This window comes from Macaca thibetana, chromosome 16, assembly GCF_024542745.1.
Source record: "Macaca thibetana thibetana isolate TM-01 chromosome 16, ASM2454274v1, whole genome shotgun sequence".
Classification (NCBI taxonomy): Eukaryota; Metazoa; Chordata; class Mammalia; order Primates; family Cercopithecidae; genus Macaca; species Macaca thibetana.
The window spans coordinates 32,111,923-32,130,827 of NC_065593.1; the positions used below are offsets into that span (position 1 = coordinate 32,111,923).

The 18,905-nt window shown below is 40.2% G+C and overlaps 2 protein-coding genes across 11 annotated transcripts in view; one reads left to right on the forward strand and one right to left on the reverse strand.

Moving 5' to 3' along the window:
• The window catches only part of TADA2A (transcriptional adaptor 2A), a 556,520-nt gene that overhangs the window by 192,969 nt on the left and 344,646 nt on the right, over window positions 1-18,905 (reverse strand). The window lies entirely within an intron of this gene.
• ACACA (acetyl-CoA carboxylase alpha) overlaps window positions 1-18,905 on the forward strand; it is a 329,721-nt gene that overhangs the window by 119,139 nt on the left and 191,677 nt on the right. For all 10 annotated transcript variants that reach the window (XM_050764555.1, XM_050764552.1, XM_050764562.1 and 7 more), the window contains 5 exons: window positions 8,483-8,615; window positions 10,079-10,217; window positions 15,321-15,430; window positions 16,212-16,293; window positions 17,579-17,677. In XM_050764555.1, the coding sequence (XP_050620512.1) occupies window positions 8,483-8,615; window positions 10,079-10,217; window positions 15,321-15,430; window positions 16,212-16,293; window positions 17,579-17,677 (563 nt within the window). The remainder of the gene's footprint in view (window positions 1-8,482; window positions 8,616-10,078; window positions 10,218-15,320; window positions 15,431-16,211; window positions 16,294-17,578; window positions 17,678-18,905) is intronic.

Consider the following 18,905-nt stretch of genomic DNA (forward strand, 5'->3'; position numbering starts at 1 on the left):
GCTCTCTAGCCTGGGCTGCAGAGAGAGACTCTGCCTCACACACACACAAAATGTATATGTTGAAATCTAATTACCACTATGTCAAGAAGTGGGGCCTTTGGGAGTTGAGTAGATCATGGGGCAGAGCTCATGAATGGGATTAGTGCCCTTATAAAATAGGCTCCAAAGATCTGCCTTGTCCCTTCCACTCTGTGAGGACACAGTGAGAGTCATACAAGTGAGTAGGACCTGGAGGCAGGGAACCCAAGAACTTCCTAGAACTAAATCAAATGGAAACAAACACTTCAGCTATGACGGGAAACATCCTCTTCATTTACATAGGATGTACACTGAATAAATGACTTTGTAACTTTACTTCATCATCTTCATTTACACAGGGTGTACACCAAGTAACAATGGAATTCTCTAGAGGGTATATAAACCCCAGAAAATTCTGTAACTAGACCATTGAGCTGCTTGCTTGGGCCAGCTCCCAACCTGTAGAGTGTGCTTTCGTTTTCCTTTTTCCTTTTTTTTTTTTTTTTAATTTCAATATTTTGATTTTGTGAAATGGAGTCTCACTCTGTAGCCCAGGCTGGAGTGCAGTGGTGCGATCTTGACTCCCTGAAACCTCTGCCTCCTGGGTTCAAGCAGTTCTCATGCCTCAGCCTCCCGAGTAGCTGGGATTACAGGCGCCCATCACCACTGGTGGCTGGCTACTTTTTTTTTTTTTTTTGAGACAGAGTCTCGCTCTTTCTCGCCCAGGCTGGAGTGCGGTGGCGCGATGTCGGCTTACTGCAGCCTCCACCTCCCGGATTCACGCCATTCTCCTGCCTCAGCCTCCTGAGTAGCTGGGAGTATAGGCGCCCGCCACCATGCCCAGCTAATTTTTGTATTTTTTAGTAGAGACAGGGTTTCACTGTGTTAGCCAGGGTGGTCTCTATCTCCTGACCTTGGGACCTGCCCGCCTCAGCCTCCCAAAGTGTCGGGATTATAGGCGTGAGCCACCGTGCGCGGCCTAATTTTTATATTTTTATTAGAGATGACATTTGACCATGTTGGCTAGGCTGGTCTCAAACTCCTGACCTCATATTATCCCCCCACCTCTACCTCCCAAAGTGCTGGGATTATAGGCGTGAGCCACTGAGCCTGGCCGTGCGCTTTCATTTTCAGTAAGTCTCTGCTTTGGTTGCTTTATTCTTTCCCTGCTTTGTGCGTTTTGTTCAATTCTTTGTTCAAAACATCAAAAACTTGTACACCCTCCACCGGTAACATAATTTGGCAAGCCAGCTAGGAGGTAATCCCAAAATTTGGGGTTTATTTTTCTCCTTTGTTTTTCCTGCTCCATACAGGGGAATGTCTCTCTCTCTCTCTCTCTCTCTTTTCCTTTCCAACTTGGGACCCTTGGTGGGCAGCACCTAAACACAGAGGCAACTACAGGTTTCTGCCTGGGGCCACTCTGAAGGACTGCTTTCTGTCTTTTCCAGTTGTGGTCCCTGATCCCTATGTGTGGCAAAGCTTGGGGCAGGCTGGCATTTGTTTCAGGTGACTTAAACCTTGTTTTCTCATGCTAAATTCTTCCCTTCCCCTACTCTGCTGGCTAAGGACAAAAGAGACCCACCCAGCCTCCAGTTCCTATCATTACAGTTCATGGCTATCACTCTAGTGGAACACGAAGCATGGGAAAGTGTGGCCTTATCAAATTTTAAGGATGCTGGAAGTTGAGGCCTTCATCCAGGGACAAAAGGAAACCTCATAGTAGGCCATCGCCTCTGAAGGGAAAACATGCTAAGCGGCACCAGTGCCCACCTAAGGTCAGAAACGTCTGACACTCTAAGACTGGACCCCAAAGGAGGATGGCCCAGGGATCCTCCAGACCTCAACTTCTCCAAGGGGGACACCCTCGGCAGAGTTCTGAGGTCTAGTATTAAGCCCTCAGAATTTTCTCTAACAGTTCCAATACTGTTTGGCCCCAATATTGTTTGGAATCTGGAGCTTGCTATTGAATAGGAAAGTGGGATGGAGTTGCATGTATCAAACTGCCGTCGAAAATGCTTTATCTGAAATTTTGGTTCACAGCCTTCATTGGATTATCTATTGGGGCAAACAAAGTAAAACCCCCCAAGCTTGTACTGCTATCTTATGGTTAAGATTCCAAGTTAAAAGCTATTGAATCTTCGTTTGTGTGCGTCTATACATGTCTAGATGTGTTTATTTGTGTGCACACTTATTGTTACATGTTGTGTCTACCAAATTGGCTTATAAATAAAAGAACACTTATAAATTAAATAAGTCTAAGCAATTTTCAAGTTCACGTGACTTAAGTATAACTTTACTAAACAAGCTGGCTTTAAAATTATTAGTAAAATAAAACTAGAAATGTCTTCAGAATTGTCAGAATACATTTTTGTCTGGATTTTATATTTGTCTCTGCTAAATATTTTGAGATGTCAATGTTTGGCATAGAAGGTTATAAAGCTACTAACTCAGCCCAAACAAAATGATATTGGTTTTTGTGCCTTTTTTTTTTTCAACAAATGAGAGTAACTTAATGCTGTTAGCTAAGTCTTCTGAGTTATTGGCAAAAAAAAAAAAAAAAAAAAAAACCAATGTATTTAACTTTAAGGCTGTTACTTAGGTTTAGGTGAGCACCTTATGTTCACTGGCTATTAAAAACATGGTTAGCAAGGAAATAACTAACTTTAAATGATAGTGTCTAACATCTCCGTTTACAGAAGTTATCTAAATAAACTGTTAAACCTGAAATAATTGAGTACAGTGAATGGGATAAATGTTTTAGGTAAACTTTTTGTGTAAATTAAAATCTCGGCCAGGCGTGGTGGCTCATGCCTATAATCCCAGTACTTTGGGAGGCCAAGGCAGGTGGATCACCTGAGGTCAGGAGTTCGAGAGCAGCCCGGCCAATGTGCCGAAACCCCATCAGTACTGAAAATACAAAAATTAGTTGGGCATGGTGGTGTGTACCTGTAATCCCAGCTACTGGGGGGCTGAGGCGGGAGAATTGCTTGAACCGGGAAGAGGAGGTTACAGTGAGTTGAGATTACGCCACTGCACTCCAGCCTGGGTGACAGAGCAAGACTCTGTCTCAAAAAGAAGTCTTAAAATTATTTTTGATGCTCATTGAATATCTGGGTCAGTTCCAATTAAAAAACGGTTGTGAGATGGGGAAATATGTTTCTAAAAATTGTGGAATTGTTCTTATCTATAATGCTTTTATCTGATGGTTCAGGATTTCTTGCTTTTTAGGGTTTCACTAAAGTTTTAGGTTACTAAGGGTAAGAATTCTAGTTAACGCATGATTCTGTATATGAAATGTGCCAGAAAGTGTTGTGTGATTAGTGAGAAAAAATAATTATGTCCAATTCAGAAGTTATCTAAAAGTTAGTTCAAATTACAGATTTGAAAAGGTTGTTTATGAAACAATGTAGTAAGGAACCGGTAGGGAGGGGGAGAAAGACGTGGAAAAGTTTAGATAATAAAATATATTCCTTAAAACCTGATAGAGAACTGGAGAAATTTGGCTAATTAACATTTTCATAGTTAAAGTTCTTAGTCTTGATTAAAGTAAAAATAAGTATTGTAAAAAAATTTGTCGGCAGTTTGCCACTTTTTTTTTATATACAGTTAAGCATGAAGCAGGATTTAGTGTGGAGCCAAATTTCACATATGTGCTTGCATTGCTTCACACCATGTTTCCTGTTTTGCATGGATAGTGCCGGCACTGGAGTACTTATTGGTCATTTGCCTAGAGTCAATTTCTTTTTTTTAAAACAGTTCTTTAAAAGCCAACTTTATTGAGGAATAATTTACAGCCAAATGTACGTGTTTTAAATGCACAGTTAAATGATTTTTTTTTTTTTTTTTTTTTGAGATGGAGTCTAACTCTGTCGCCCAGGCTGGAATGTAGTGATGTGATCTCGGCTCACTGCAACCTCCGCCTCCTGGGTTCAAGCGATTCTCCTGCTCAGCCTCCCGAGTAGCTGGGATTATAGGTGCATGCCACCGTGCCCGGCTAATTTTTGTAATTTTAGTAGAGACGGGGTTTCACCATATTGGTCAGGCTGGTCTCAAACTCCTGACCTCAAGTGATCCACCTGCCTCGGCCTCCCAAAGTGCTGGGATTACAGGCGGGAGTCACCGCACTCAGCAGATAAATGAGTATTTTCGAAAGGAGGTATAATTTACATACAGTAAAGCTTACCTTTTTTTTTGGTGCCAGGGGAGGGCAGGATGTCACTCTGTCACCCAGGCTGGAGTTCAGTGGCGTGATCATAGCTTACTGCAGCCTAGTCTTCCTGGCTCAAGTGATTCTCCCACCTCAGCCTCCCAAGTAGCTGGGACTGTAGGCGTGTGCCACCAAGGCCTGCTAATTTTTGATTTTTTTTTTTGTATAGATGAGCTCTTTCTATGTTGCCCAGGCTCATCTTAAAATCCTGGGCTCAAGCAATCCTTCTGCCTTGCCCTCCCAAAGTGCTGGGTTTATACGCGTGAACCACTGTACCAGGCCAAGTTCACCTTTTAAAATTATGTAGTTTGATGGTTTTAACACATATATCTACCCGTGTAACTATTACTACAAGATCAAGATATAGAATGTTTCCATCATTCCCATACCCCCTTGCAGTCAGTTCCCACAGCCCCAGCCCACTGATTTGTGTTCTGCACTGTAGATTAGTTATCCTTGTCATGTAAATGGAGTCATATGGTATATATTTTTTTTGTGTCTGGTTTCCTTCTCTGAACATGAGGTTTTTGAGATTCATTCATGTTATTGCTCAGTCTGATATACTGATAATGATCCATGGACTTGGGGCCCAAAAGAAATAGGTTCATGACAAAGTTAAGGACAGGAAGGTAATTTTTGTTTATTTAAAAATATGTGCAATAATAAAAAAGATTAAAAATAATGTATGAAGGAAAAATGAAGCAATTAAAAAAACAAAACAAAACATGTACACTGGCACTGTTTTTAGACCTCTGGTTTTATTATCATTAGATATGTTGCATAGTGTAATTGGAAGAACATTGAAGTGACCATGAAACCTGGTTTTCTGGTCTGTATATGCTACAGACTTCCTTTGTGACCTTAGACAAATCATTCTTCTTGTGGGCCTCTTTTTCTATAAGGTGCCTCTTAACTTTAAAGTTCTAATCCAGACGCAGTATTACTAAATACCTGGATAGAAAAGGATGAAGAAAATTTTAATAGATTGACCAGCTTGAAATGTCAGTCTCTAAGAAGGGTACAGAGCATTTTATATTGAGTGCCAACAGCAGAGTGTATAGCCTTTGTTATGGCTGTCCTTAAGTCTGGTAGGCAAAGTAGCTGCTAGACTCTGAACTGTCCCTTCTTGTTTTTTTTTTGTTTTTTTTTTTTTGTCTTTTTGTTTTTGAGATGTAGTCTCACTCTGTCGCCCAGGCTGGAGTGCAGTGGCTTGATCTCTGCTCACTGCAACCTCTGCCTCCTGGGTTCAAGCGATTCTCCCACCTCAGCCTCCTGAGTAGCTGGGATTACAGACGTGTGCCACCACGCCCGGCTATTTTTTTTTTTTTTTTTTTTTAGTAGAGACGCGGTTTCGCCATGTTGGCCAAGCTGGTCTAGAACTCCTGGCCTCAAGTGATCCGCCTGCCTTGGCTTCCCAAAGTGCTGGGATTACAGGTGTGAGCCACCGCGCCTGGCGTTGTCCCTTTTTATTATGCTCCTGTAGGTGGTGGTTTTGCAAGTTAAGAGCCACACTAAGTCATGTGAAGTATAGAGAAAATGCCCACTCATTGAGTTTTATGCATAGATACATTCAGAGAAGAAAGAAAGATTGGTCTTATTTATATTTGTATATGTAAAACTACGTATGTGCACAGAAAGCTAGATAGTGTGCTGCATGTGGGAAGATTTTTAATCATACCTTCTTATTTTGAAAAGATACCTTACTGTCCCATCAAGTTTAAATTGTAGGGGCAAGGAAGAAAAGGTGGGAATAGGAAAAGAAAATAGCTGTCTATCAAGCAGTGTACAAAGGAGCTTATATCCACTATCTTACTTTATCCTCCGAGCACTCTTTTGGAGAGTCTGTCAATCAAGGTGCTGTCACAAGGAAAAGAAATTGTACTAGATGTTATAAACAGAGAACATTCAGTAGTGAGAATTGCTTAATTGAGTGTTAGAGAATAAAAGAACAACAACAACAAAAAAAGGTACCTCAGAGTTAGTAACTAGAGAAAGTAGCTTTCACCCCTAAGGCTGGGAGAACAAAAGGGAAGTAGTGTTACCAGAACCTAGGAGCTTGGTGGAGGTCCTCTGGGGGGCTGGTGCCTGGACCTCTGGGCATAAGCTTTGAGTAGCTGGTACTCAGATCCTTGGCCTGACAGGTGAATGATAGGCCCAGGCAGTGCTGTCCAGAGGATAAGCGAGCATGGCAATGTTGATATTCTGACTGCCAAAGAGCCACAACCCACTGCTGCTGGTACCTCTATGGCTTTTCACCAGACAATTGAAAGAAGCTAGAGACTGGAATTAAGTCTCTGTTACTGCTGGAGCAATGCTGGTAACAGCTGGAAAATAGGAAGGAAGGCCCTTTTCTTACCTTTCTGCCTTTTGGTTTGGTGAACAGAACAGGAAGGAGCTAGCAAAGGAGTCTTGGAAATGAAGTTTGCAAAATATTGGCCCATTGTCACAGAGCAGAGCATAAAAGAGTAGGTTTGGAGCTGAGAGACAATAGGTAAATAACTGGGACAGTGAATATTATGCATATTTTACAAAGAGAACACTGAAGCTGAGAAGATTAAATTATTTGCAAAAGATCATTTAAGTGGACAGATCTGGAATGTAAACCCAGGCCTGTGCTGTTTCCACTGTCATATTTTGTCTAATCCAAGGTGCCACTGATTGTTAGAAATGCTATTATTTTACGTACCACTAAGGAAAAAATACAGTACTGCTGGCCGGGCATGGTGGCTTATGCCTGTAATTGCAACACTTTGAAAGGCCGAGGTAGGCAGATCACCTGAGGTCAGGAGTTTGAGACCAGCCTAGTCAACATGGCGAAACCCTGTCTTTACTAAAAATACAAAAATTAGCCAGGTATGGTGGCACGTGCCTGCAGTTCTCAGCTACTCTGGAGGCTGAGGCAGGAGAATCGCTTGAACCTGGGAGGCAGAGGTTGCAGTGAGTTGAGATCTGGCCAGTGCACTCCAGCCTGGGCGACAGAGCGAGACTCTGTCTCAAAACAACAACAAAAACAGTACTGCCAATGTAATAAGGCATCAATTGTAAAATACATACCAATTTCAGAATTTTTTTTTTTTTGGAGACACTCACCATCTCATTCTGTCACCCAGGCTGGAGTGCAGTAGCACGACTATGGCCTTGACCACCCACGCCCAAGCAATTCACCTACCTCAGCTTCCCCCCACCCCAAGTAACTGGGACTACAGGCACACGTGACTGTGCCAGCTAATTTTGGTATTTTTTGTAGAGACAGGGTTTCACCATGTTACCTAGGCTGGTCTTGAATTCCTGGTCTCAAGCCATCCTCTATCTTGGCCTCCCAAAGTGCTGGGATTACAGGCATGAGCCACTGTACCCGGCCTAGGAGATTTTTTTTAAAGTAAAAAGAAAAGTAGAACCTTAAAATTGATTAAATATGGCATATTATGCTGCCTTGTAAAGAATTTTGTTTTGGAGGCTGGGCGCGGTGGCTCAAGCCTATAATCCCAGCACTTTGGGAGGCCGAGACGGGCGGATCACGAGGTCAGGAGTTCGAGACCATCCTGGCTAACACGGTGAAACCCCGTCTCTACTAAAAAATACAAAAAACTAGCCGGGCGAGTTGGCGGGCGCCTGTAGTCCCAGCTACTCGGGAGGCTGAGGCAGGAGAATGGTGTAAAAACCCGGGAGGCGGAGTTTGCAGTGAGCTGAGATCTGGCCACTGCACTCCAGCCTGGGCGACAGAGCGAGACTCCGTCTCAAAAAAAAAAAAAAAAAAAAAAAAAAATTTGTTTTGGAGTTGTTGATTTTGAAATACCTAGGGGATACCCAGGTAAAACATTTAGTAGGCAGTTTTAAAATGTGGAGTTATAGCTCATAAGAAAGATGGAAGTCAGAGATACAGAGGTGAAGGTCATCTGCACACCAGAGTTGTGATCCAGAAACAACTTTGGTAACTTGTTTTTTGGCTTTTATGGTCTCTGAGTCTATTATTTCTACCATCTCATTTCATTCTATCCTTTGCCTATCTCTTTGTGATGGCATCTGTTGGGAAACCTTGATATTGTCTTTTATTATTCAGGAATGCTTTTTTTTTTTTTTCCCTTAAATTTCCACAAGCAAGAATCATTTTCTTTTCTTTTATTTGAAAAGTATATGACCTGCCAGCATGCAGTCTTCACAGGATGCAGTTGTGAAAGTACTGTTATGGGTATGGTAGTGGAAAGCAGGTCTCCAGAAAATATAGATGGTGTTTTTATGGCTTCTCTATTTTTATAGGTCCAGCATGTCTGGCTTGCACCTAGTAAAGCAGGGCCGAGACAGAAAGAAAATAGATTCTCAACGAGATTTCACTGTGGCTTCTCCAGCAGAATTTGTTACTCGCTTTGGGGGAAATAAAGTGATTGAGAAGGTAAGTTGTAACTTGCTGAATTATTTTGTCAAAAGCACATAGGATTTAATGCTTACTGAGATTTGTTGTCTGGATTTACTCCCAATTGATATTTAGATTCTCAGAGGCTTTGCCTCTTTATGTGAATTTTAGCCTTTCTGCCTCCCTAGCATCCTATTAATAGAATTTCACTGTTTTCCTATAATATGTATTTACCACAGATAATTTAGTCATAGCTAATTAAGGAGTTAAAATAGTGCTCATAAAGTTATTTTTGAGTACTATCAACTTGGGAGGCTGAAACGGAAGGATCACTTGAGCCTAGGAGTTCAGGGTTGCAGTGAGCTATGGATTGTGCCACTGCACTCCAACCTGGGCGACAGAGGAACCCTGTCTCAAAACAAAAAATGTTTTTGAAAGATCTTGGGGTTTTACAGGGTGGGGCTGCACTGATCCGACAGGGTATGAAGAATTGATTAGCTTGTGGGTGCTGGTGGGGAAACAATATGCCACAGCATTGGATTGAAAGCTAAGAGAGTAGAGAGAGTTTCATAAGAGAAGGCTTAAAGAGTTTGATACACTGTGACTTACTGGCTTCCACCAGGTATTTGAGATGTTTGAAGGGAATATACCACATGATATACTTAGAGATTCCAGGTATTCTGAAATGTAATTCTGTGTCACTTTTATCTAGACCATGTCAGAGCTGAGAGGATGACTTGGCTGAAATAGCTTCCAGTGATTAAAAGATTAAAGGATGGGGACCTATATTTCCACTCTTAAAAGTATTACTTCAGCAACATCCTTTTATTAGTCTTCCAATAAAGATAGATTATGTGTCTATTAGTCTGTGCTATCCTCAGAGGCATGACTGCAAGATAGGTAAGGAGATAAAAGGTTTGTTTACAGAAAGTCTCAGGATTATTTGATTTTTCTACAACAGTGACCATTCTTTCTGAGGCATTCTTTACAATTCTAAGGTATTGGAATTCAGTATTTTGCAGAAAAGTAACTAATACCAGGATTTTTAAACATGTTCAGTGCTGTGTACCTAATTTTATTGCAACAGAGAAAAATGCATGGCCCTGCACTGGTTGGCCTTCCCCTACTCCTGATTTCATAATATGTCATCCCTCTGAATTTCCTTTTCTTCTGTTCCTTAGTAATTGATATGGTAGTATGGTAGAATAATTCACAAACTCACAGGATTTAAGTAATTGTGACTTTTCCCTTCAAACAAATGAAGTTAGAAAGGAGTATGTTTTAGCTGGCACATACTCAAGTATTTGCTTAGCTAACATTTAGACATTGCTTGGCCATGGGGAAGCCAGTTTCTAACAGTCTGGACTAGTAACAAGAATTCTTGGTTGAAAGTATGACTTTTACACAGAAAGATAGATATACAAAAATTCTCTCATCTCTTTTCCTCCATTATTGCTTTTTTCTGCCTTTTCCTCCCATTCCCATCTCCTTTCCCCTCCCAGGTTCTTATTGCTAACAATGGCATTGCAGCAGTGAAATGCATGCGGTCTATCCGTAGGTGGTCTTATGAAATGTTTCGAAATGAACGTGCAATTCGATTCGTTGTCATGGTCACACCTGAAGACCTTAAAGCCAATGCAGGTGAGTTATTAGCATTATGAAAGCATCACTCTCAAAACTAAAACGTGGAATAGCACAGCCTTTAAGTAGGAGAATGTTAACTTAGGGGGATTCCCAAACACAAGACTTCCAAGTAAAATTCTTTTAAAATAATTTCTGTTTAAAATATGTCAGTAATAGGCATATAAAAGTGATTGCACTATAGTCAACCTCAATACAGATTCCTTTGTTCTAGGGCTAAGTAGGAAGAAATTTAACAAAAGTGTTGATTTGGCCTTTCAAGTGTATGCCTTTTTCAGTGTTATTTGCTATGCCGCATTCTTTGGAATGTGTAAGTGGAAAGATTTAGAAGGAAATGCTGTTTTCCTTACGCGTTATATTGAATTATAGAAAAACTTTGGGCTAAGATTTTTTTTTTTCCTCCTGAAGGAGAGATCTTTTGGGACCGAAGCGTGTTTCACTCTGTAAATTCTTCTACATATTCTTTTTACTCAGATGGTTCTCTGTCTGATAGTTATAGATAAAGACTCTTGGTATAGCTGAAAGATGTGACTAGTCTTTCTTCTCCATACCTTCTATCACTAAGGTATAATCTCTTAAGGTAGAGTACCCACAGATAATGTGAAGAGTTATCTTTTTTAACTTTTTTTTATCTTTTACTCCTAAGCAGCTGTGAAAAAGAGTTATCCTTTTGTACTTATTTTAGTCTGCATATGTTTTTTCTTTGTTGAGACAATGGTATTATGATTATGCCTAAGAAAGAAAGGTTATTATATCATCTTATTTAGAAATCGAGAAGTCACCAATTTATTAGAAAGCAAATGTTATATATTAGGCCATTCTTGCATTGCTATAAAGAAATACCTGAGGCTGGGTAATTTGTAAAGAAAAGAGGTTTAGTTGGCTCACGATTCTGCAGGCTTTACAGGAAGGATGGTACTGGCAACTGCTCTGCTTCTGGGGAGGCTGCAGGACACTTACTATCCTGGAGCAAGGTGAAGGGGGAGTAGGCACATCACACAGCCAGAGCAGGAATAAGACAGAGAATGCGGTGGCGGGGAGGGTGCCACACACTTTTAAACAGCCACATCTCATATGAACTTAGAGTGAGAACTCATGTATCATAAAGGAGATGGCCCAAGCCATTCATGAGGGAGCTGCCCTCATGATCCAAACACCTCCTACCAGGCCCTATTTCCGAGACTGGGGATTACAATTCAACATGACATTTGGTGAGGGACATACATTCAAACTATATCATGTTATTATGTGAAATCATTTAGATGCATACTTTCACATCTCTGAGCCACAAGTTTCATGCTTATAAAAGGAAGATCCTAATGTCTATTTCACTAGATAATTGTAAAGATGAGATCATCTATAATAAATACAAATTATCTTGCGTGGTTTTTTGTTTGTTTGGTTTTTTGTTTTTTTTTTTTTGAGACAGAGTCTTGCTCTGTCACCAGGCTGGAGTGCAGTGGCGCAAACTCAGCTCACTGCAACCTCTGCCTCCAGGGTTCAAGTGATTCTCCTGCCTCAGCCTCCCAAGTAGCTGGGACTACAGGTGCACGCCATCACGCCTAGCTAATTTTTGTATTTTTAGTAGAGACAGGGTTTCACCGTGTTGGCCAGGATGGTCTCGGTCTCTTGACCTTGTGACCCACCTGCCTTTGCCTCCCAAAGTGCTAAGATTACAGGTGTGAGCCACTGCGCTCAGCCCAGTTTCTTTTTCCTCATTCATTTCTACCTGGTACTCCAATTAATTCATTTATTCATTCACTTAACATGGAGACTGACAGTTGAATAAGATGTGATCTTGTTGTAGGAAACAAATAATTTCAATACAATGAGGTAAGTGCTATAAAAGAAACATGCACAGGGTCTGGTGAGAACACAGAGATGAGACATCTAATTCTTGGGGGCAGTCTTAAGAGAAAACTTTCTTAGGCTGAGTGTGGTGGCTCATGCCTGTAATCCCAGCACTTTGGGATGCCGAAGCCGGTAGATCACTTGAGGTCAGGAGTTTGGGACTCCAACATGATGAAACCCCGTCTCTACTAAAAATACAAAAATTAGCTGGGCATGGTGCTGATGCTTGTAAATCCAGCTACTCGGAAGCTGAGGCAGGAGAATTGTATGAACCCAGGAGGAGGAGGTTGTGGTGAGCCGAGATCGTGCCACTGCATTCCAGCCTGGGCCACAAAGCGAGACTCAGTCTCAACGAAATAAAAAAAAAAGAGAGAAAGCTTTCTGAAAGAGATTATGTCTAACCAAGAATGAGTAAGAGTTAGTGAAGCAATTGAAGGGAGAGAAAGGTGTACCAGACAGAAAGAACAGCATATACAAATGCATAAAGGTATGACACAAGTGGTTTTCTAGAAATTACAGGTGGCTACAAGATGTGATATAGTATTTGCCAAGGGGGACCTTGTTTTCCATCCTCTGAAGCACAGACTTTGTCTTTTGAGGAGAGTATGTGTGTGTGTTGGCCATCTAAGGATTTGCATTTTAAATGAATGTGTTTTTTGATGTGTGTGTGTGTGTGTGTGTGTGTGTGTTTAACTATGTAAAAGTTGAAGAGTATAATTAATCCCTTCCCATCTACCTGTCATGCAATATCAATAATTATCAACTCATGGCTAATCTAGTTTCATCTATATTCTTAATCCCATGCACAATTATTTTGATGCAAATCCTTGATACCATATTATTCGTCATGTTATCTGTGAAGATACTCTACCTTAAGATTAAGAGATTATACCTTATTGATAAAAAGTATGGAGGGCCAGGCATGGTGGCTCATGCCTGTAATCTCAGCACTTGAGGAGGCCAAGGCAGGCGGATCACTTGAGACCAGAAGTTCAAGGTCAGCCTGGACAATGTGGTGAAACTTGGTCGCTACAAAAAATGCAAAAATTAGCTGGGCATAGAGGCACATGCCTGTAGTCTCAGCTACTCTGGAGGCTGAGGTGGGAGAATCACCTGAGCCCAGGAGATCGAGGTTGCAGTGAGCCATGATCATGCCACTGTATTCCAGTCTGGGTGTCAGAGTGAGACCCTGTCTCAAAAACAAAGAAAAAAACAAAAAAGAAATCTAAACCAAAACAATACTAAAGATCTTTTTTTTAACTTACAAAACTCACAAAATTGAAAACATTCATAATACCTAACATAGGTGAGAGTATTTGGTACCCATGTTGCTGGTGAGAGTCTGAAAATATGAATACCTTTTGACCCAGTAGTTTTATTGCTAGTAACGTATCTGTGGATATAATTGGATAGCCATACAGGGATACACATTATTTTATTATTTTTCAAATTGTAAATAATCTGTACTTCCATCAATAAGTTAGTAGTCAAATGAATTATATAGCCTATTGAAATATTAGGTATCCATCAAAAAATTAAACATATATATGTACCAAAAAATATATATTTATATACAATAAAGCATAAACTGGTTGTCTTTGAGGTGGGACAATGGGTGAGAGTCTCACTCTGTCCCCCAGGCTGGAGTGCAGTGGCGCAATCTCGGCTCACTGCAACCTCTGCCTCCCAGGTTCAAGCGATTCTCCTGCCTCAGCCTCCCTCAGCCTCACTCTGTCTGTGGTGGGAATACAGGCGTGTGCCACCATCCCCGGCTAATTTTTTGTATTTTTAGAGAGATGGGTTTCACCGTGTTAGCCAGGATGGTCTCCATCTCCTGACCTCATGATCTGCCCACCTCAGCCTCCCAAAGTGCTGGGATTACTTTGGGTAATCCCCCACACTCAGCCAATTTTGACTTTTAAAATATAGTATTGTTATAGTCTGTTGTATTATCTAACATTATTTAATAATTTACATGCTTTCCCTCCTATAATCAAAGAGAACAATAAACCTATTTTAATTTTGAAGACATTCTAGCAGAATTTTTTTTTTAGTAGTTTTTTTTTTTTTTTTTTTTTTTTAGAAAGGACTTAAAATCTTATAAATAAGAACAAGATAATCACCATTCTGACTGTCATGAGATGGTATCTCATTATGGTTTTGATTTGCATTTCTCTAATAATCACTGATGTTGAGCTTTTTTTTTTTTTTTAAATATGTTTGTTGGCCGCATAAATGTCTTCTTTTGAGAAGAGTCTGTTCATGCCCTTTGCCAGTGCATGTGGGGCTTAATACCTAACTGATGGGTTGATAGGTGCAGCAAACCACCATGGCACATGTTTACCTATGTAATAAACCTGGATGTCCTGCACATGTATCCTAGAACTTAAATTTTTAAAAAAAGAACGAGATAAAAGAACTGTTAATAAATAATGTTGGATGCTTGAGTTGAAATTTGAAAGCTAAAATAAATATATAAATGGAGGAAATGAACTTTGAGCAAGTTACTTAACTCCTCCAAGCCATCATTTTCTGTCACATATCATGTATTGGGTTGATGAGAGAATTAAATGAGATAATGTATATATAAAGTGTTAGTTACAGTCCCTACACGTGGTAGCTCTTCTGTTACAGTTGTCATTGCCAGAATAGGAAGATAGATGTTAGGTGACAAATTTGAAAGGGAATACGGTACAACAAATATACATGAGAAAGTGGTTATCTTTCTCAAGTTTCTTTCAAATACCTGTTTCCAGATACACTCTTCCCAGACACTCCTGTAACTAGCCTTTCTTGTTTAGCCAGTTTGCAAGCCATTCAGGCTCTCCTATCTTTCTCCATTCTGTCAAGCTCTGCACCAGGAAAAGAGTCTAGGTCCAGTGCCAGTTAAAGACAAAGAATGTCAGGACTAGAACTTTTTCTCAGAATAGAGTAATTGCACTTGGGCCACTGAGAGACACATCAGCCTTGATATAGAAGTCGTAAAGATTCCTCAGAAAGATTACAAAATGAAATATTGGAGAACTGCTGTTTTAGTATAAGAGCTTCTAAATATGGGGGTAGCTCATATTAGTGCTTGTGACTTAACAAACTAAGAGAACCCAATTAAATGGTCCTGGAAATTATCCTATTAATGCTCTTTGTCCTGTGGTTACTTATGATAGTTCCTGACCTTTACATAGTTTTGCTGTGCAATTAAATTTTTGGAAGAAAACAATCATGTGTTCTCTATTAATTTGCTTGCATTTTCAGAATACATTAAGATGGCAGATCACTACGTGCCGGTGCCTGGAGGACCAAACAACAACAACTATGCAAATGTGGAATTAATTCTTGATATTGCTAAAAGGATCCCAGTACAAGTAAGAGACGCCAATGTGTCCTTTAAAACCAAATTCAGCCATTTTATAGTTAGGCACAGGGGGATATCCAGAGAAGAACATTTTTGTAAAGCATCTTTTTTGAAAATTATTAAATGCCTGTATATGAGATAAATAAGGAAAAGAAAGATGGAAATAATGGAATGGCTAAAAATAAAGTAAACCTAATACAAACAGAAAGTTTGGAAGCATCTTTCAGAGATTATTTATTCTAGGTATCTCACCTTTGAGCCATCCCCAGTAAGTAAAAATTACCTATTTCTTGTGGAATATTAGCCTAAATGATGGTGGTATATTAAAGAAATAGGCTGTTTCTTCTCTGTCACATTGTGTTAGTAAGTTTAGGGTAGGTATCTTAAAGCCCTAAGAGAAAAAACTCTAAACTTAAATGGCAGTGTAATCAATAAAGATGTAATGGAGTGGCCATAGTAATTGAATATGTGAAACATAGCCAGTATTTCTAGAAAATGCCCTTTACAGCCTAGGCTATGAATTGAGTTTCCTAAAGAGCAACAAGAATAACTGGATCTTAATATCAGTTTCAACTTGGTTTTGACCCCTTCAGAGATCTTGCCACAATGGACTACTTATTGTTACTCTGTAAAGAGTTTGCCAACAATCAAGCATAGAAGCTGAATTAAGCATTAGGCTGCTGTGGAACTATTGTACCTCATGAAATAGGGCCAGCCTGGATAGAGAGTCATGCAGTTTGTGGGGGTTTTGAATGAATTTTAAGAATGAATTATATTATATTCCCTTGCAGGCAGTGTGGGCTGGCTGGGGTCATGCTTCTGAGAATCCCAAACTACCGGAACTTCTCTTGAAAAATGGCATTGCCTTCATGGGTAAGCTGTTCTGACATACTGTCCCTGTCTTTCTGTTTCTTTTTGTCAATTTTGCCCACATTTTACTCTATAGTCTGATCTTCTTCTGTTTAAGATGTGCTGGGCTCTCTCTCTCTTTTTTTTTTTTTTTCCTCAATCTATTACTAACTCTCAGAGTAACCCTCTTCATTTCTTTCATTTTTTTCATTTCTTGCTTTTCTCACTTCATCTTGATTTTGTTTTCTGTCCCTGGGTCCGATATGGAGATGTGGAGAAGGCTTTGGTTTCTAAAACACTGACCTTTTAAAACTTTGCAACTAACCTTAAGAAAGCATGTGGGAAAATTACCTGTTTTTAGATAGTGAAGATAATTGAATACTCAGGATGCCCTGGCAGTGTGCCGTTAAATATGAATCAGCACCTTTGCATTTAAGCATGTAGGTGCTACAGGTGAGAGATACTTCTGACTTTTCTGCTGTCATTATACCAGAGAGGAAAAGAGAGGTTATATAGCTCAAAGTATTTTTCTGTCTGTCTCAGAGACCTTAAATAATGAACATTATGTTTTCTAAACCTTATTAAAGATAAGTCTCCTTTTTGGGTTCCCCTAAGACCAAAGAGTGTATGCTATTTCAGACTTGAATCCTAAAACTTTAAAGTCCTTATTTCAGGATATTGACTTAAAAAAGAAGACTTTATTGATCTGGTAAAGTTGAATCATGCTGTAATCCCAGCACTTTGGGAGGCCGAGACGGGCGGATCACGAGGTCGGGAGATCGAGACCATCCTGGCTAACACGGTGAAACCCCATCTCTACTAAAAAATACAAAAAACTAGCCGGGCGAGGTGGCGGGCGCCTGTAGTCCCAGCTACTCGGGAGGCTGAGGCAGGAGAATGGCGTGAACCCGGGAGGCGGAGCTTGCAGTGAGCTGAGATCCGGCCACTGTACTCCAGCCTGGGTGACAGAGCGAGACTCCGTCTCAAAAAAAAAAAAAAAAAAAAAAAAAGTTGAATCATGAAGAATGATAACATTATAGCTAGATTTGTCAAAAATTTAATTCAGCATATGTTTATATATATTGAGCTCTCACTCTGTACAAAAAGCTTACTACATTAGGTGTCATAGATGGTACAAAGGTAAGTCAAAGCATAATAGTCCCCATAATCAATTTATGATCTCCTTGATATGTGAGGGGTCGGGGAGGACAAGACAAATACATAAATAGCTATGAAACAAGGCAACTACATGTGCCAGAAATGAGGCCAAGATGTTACAGTCAGGATTCTTTTCCTGTTTTGTTTTTAGGTCCTCCAAGCCAGGCCATGTGGGCTTTAGGGGATAAGATTGCATCTTCCATAGTGGCTCAAACTGCAGGTATCCCAACTCTTCCCTGGAGTGGCAGTGGTAAGAACTGAATTCTTGTTTGTATCTTGAAGTACAAAATAGGTCAGTAGGATATTTGGGACTTACCTCTTTTGAAAAAGTATTGGGATACTTGACAGGAAATGGAATACTGGTTGATTAATGGTACCTTGCAGCTCCTGTCTTAATTAATACACCTGTGATTCTTTTATCTTAGGAATATAAATTTAGTTCCAGGGACACAGATGCTAAACTGTGATCTAGAGTGATCTTGTGAGTTAACTTGGAGAAACTCTGGGAAAGCACATACATGGTTTTGTGGGTTTAGATGTACTCTGGGTAGGCTAGAATCTTCCTCAGAGGTGGGCTTCCCAGGTGGAATTAGGTCTTCAGACCTGCCTGGGAGTAGTCTGGATCACTAAGAAAAACCTAAAACCTACTCAAATGTTTACTTGCCAATGTTTTCTTGATATCAACCCACAATCTATTGATAATTTGCTTTGACTGTTTAAAAACCATTCAACCTCAGTTGCCCTTGATGCAGAAAATGAGGTCAGTAATTAACCTTTCTTCCATGCATGCCAGAGGGGCAAGAATTTTCAGAAAATGATTTATTCTCAACAAATCCTTTAAAGAGTTCCATGTGAATTATTGTAGCTGATAACAATATGAATCTTTCTTTTTCTTTTTTTTTTTTTTTAGTACTCAAGCACTGGGAGCAGACATACACTAAAACTTCTTTTAAATGGGAATGACCATTGTCTTGAGGCTGAACAGATTTGAACCCTTGTTACTCTGGCTCTCCAGGGAGATTGCAATATCCTCTCCAGATCTGCTGGGTCAAATCGTTTAAAATAAATGGTTGAATTTGTTCTTGTTTGAATGGAGAGGCTATAGTGTTCCCCTTGTGGCTGAGTACAGGGACGTTCAGAGAGCATGGAATCATGACTCTGCTGAGGCCGATAAAACCGCCATTTCTATTTCCAAGGGCTCATAAAGATTGAATTATTTCCCAGACCTCTTGGCCCTGGAGCAGGCCTGAACACACAGTTTGAAGGTATTTTGCCTGCTGAGTTGCTGTGAGAAGTATGCCATGCTCTTTTTTTGTTTGTTTGTTTTGGTCTTGTATGTCTTTGCATTTTTATAAGTTGCTCCCTGTTAGCTCATGTGGCTTTTGCCAGCATAAGAACCCAAGTTGCTGGGTCATGCTATGGCTAAATCCTGTTAACCCCAAGGACTGATCAGGGTTTTATGGCATCCTTCTTTCTCC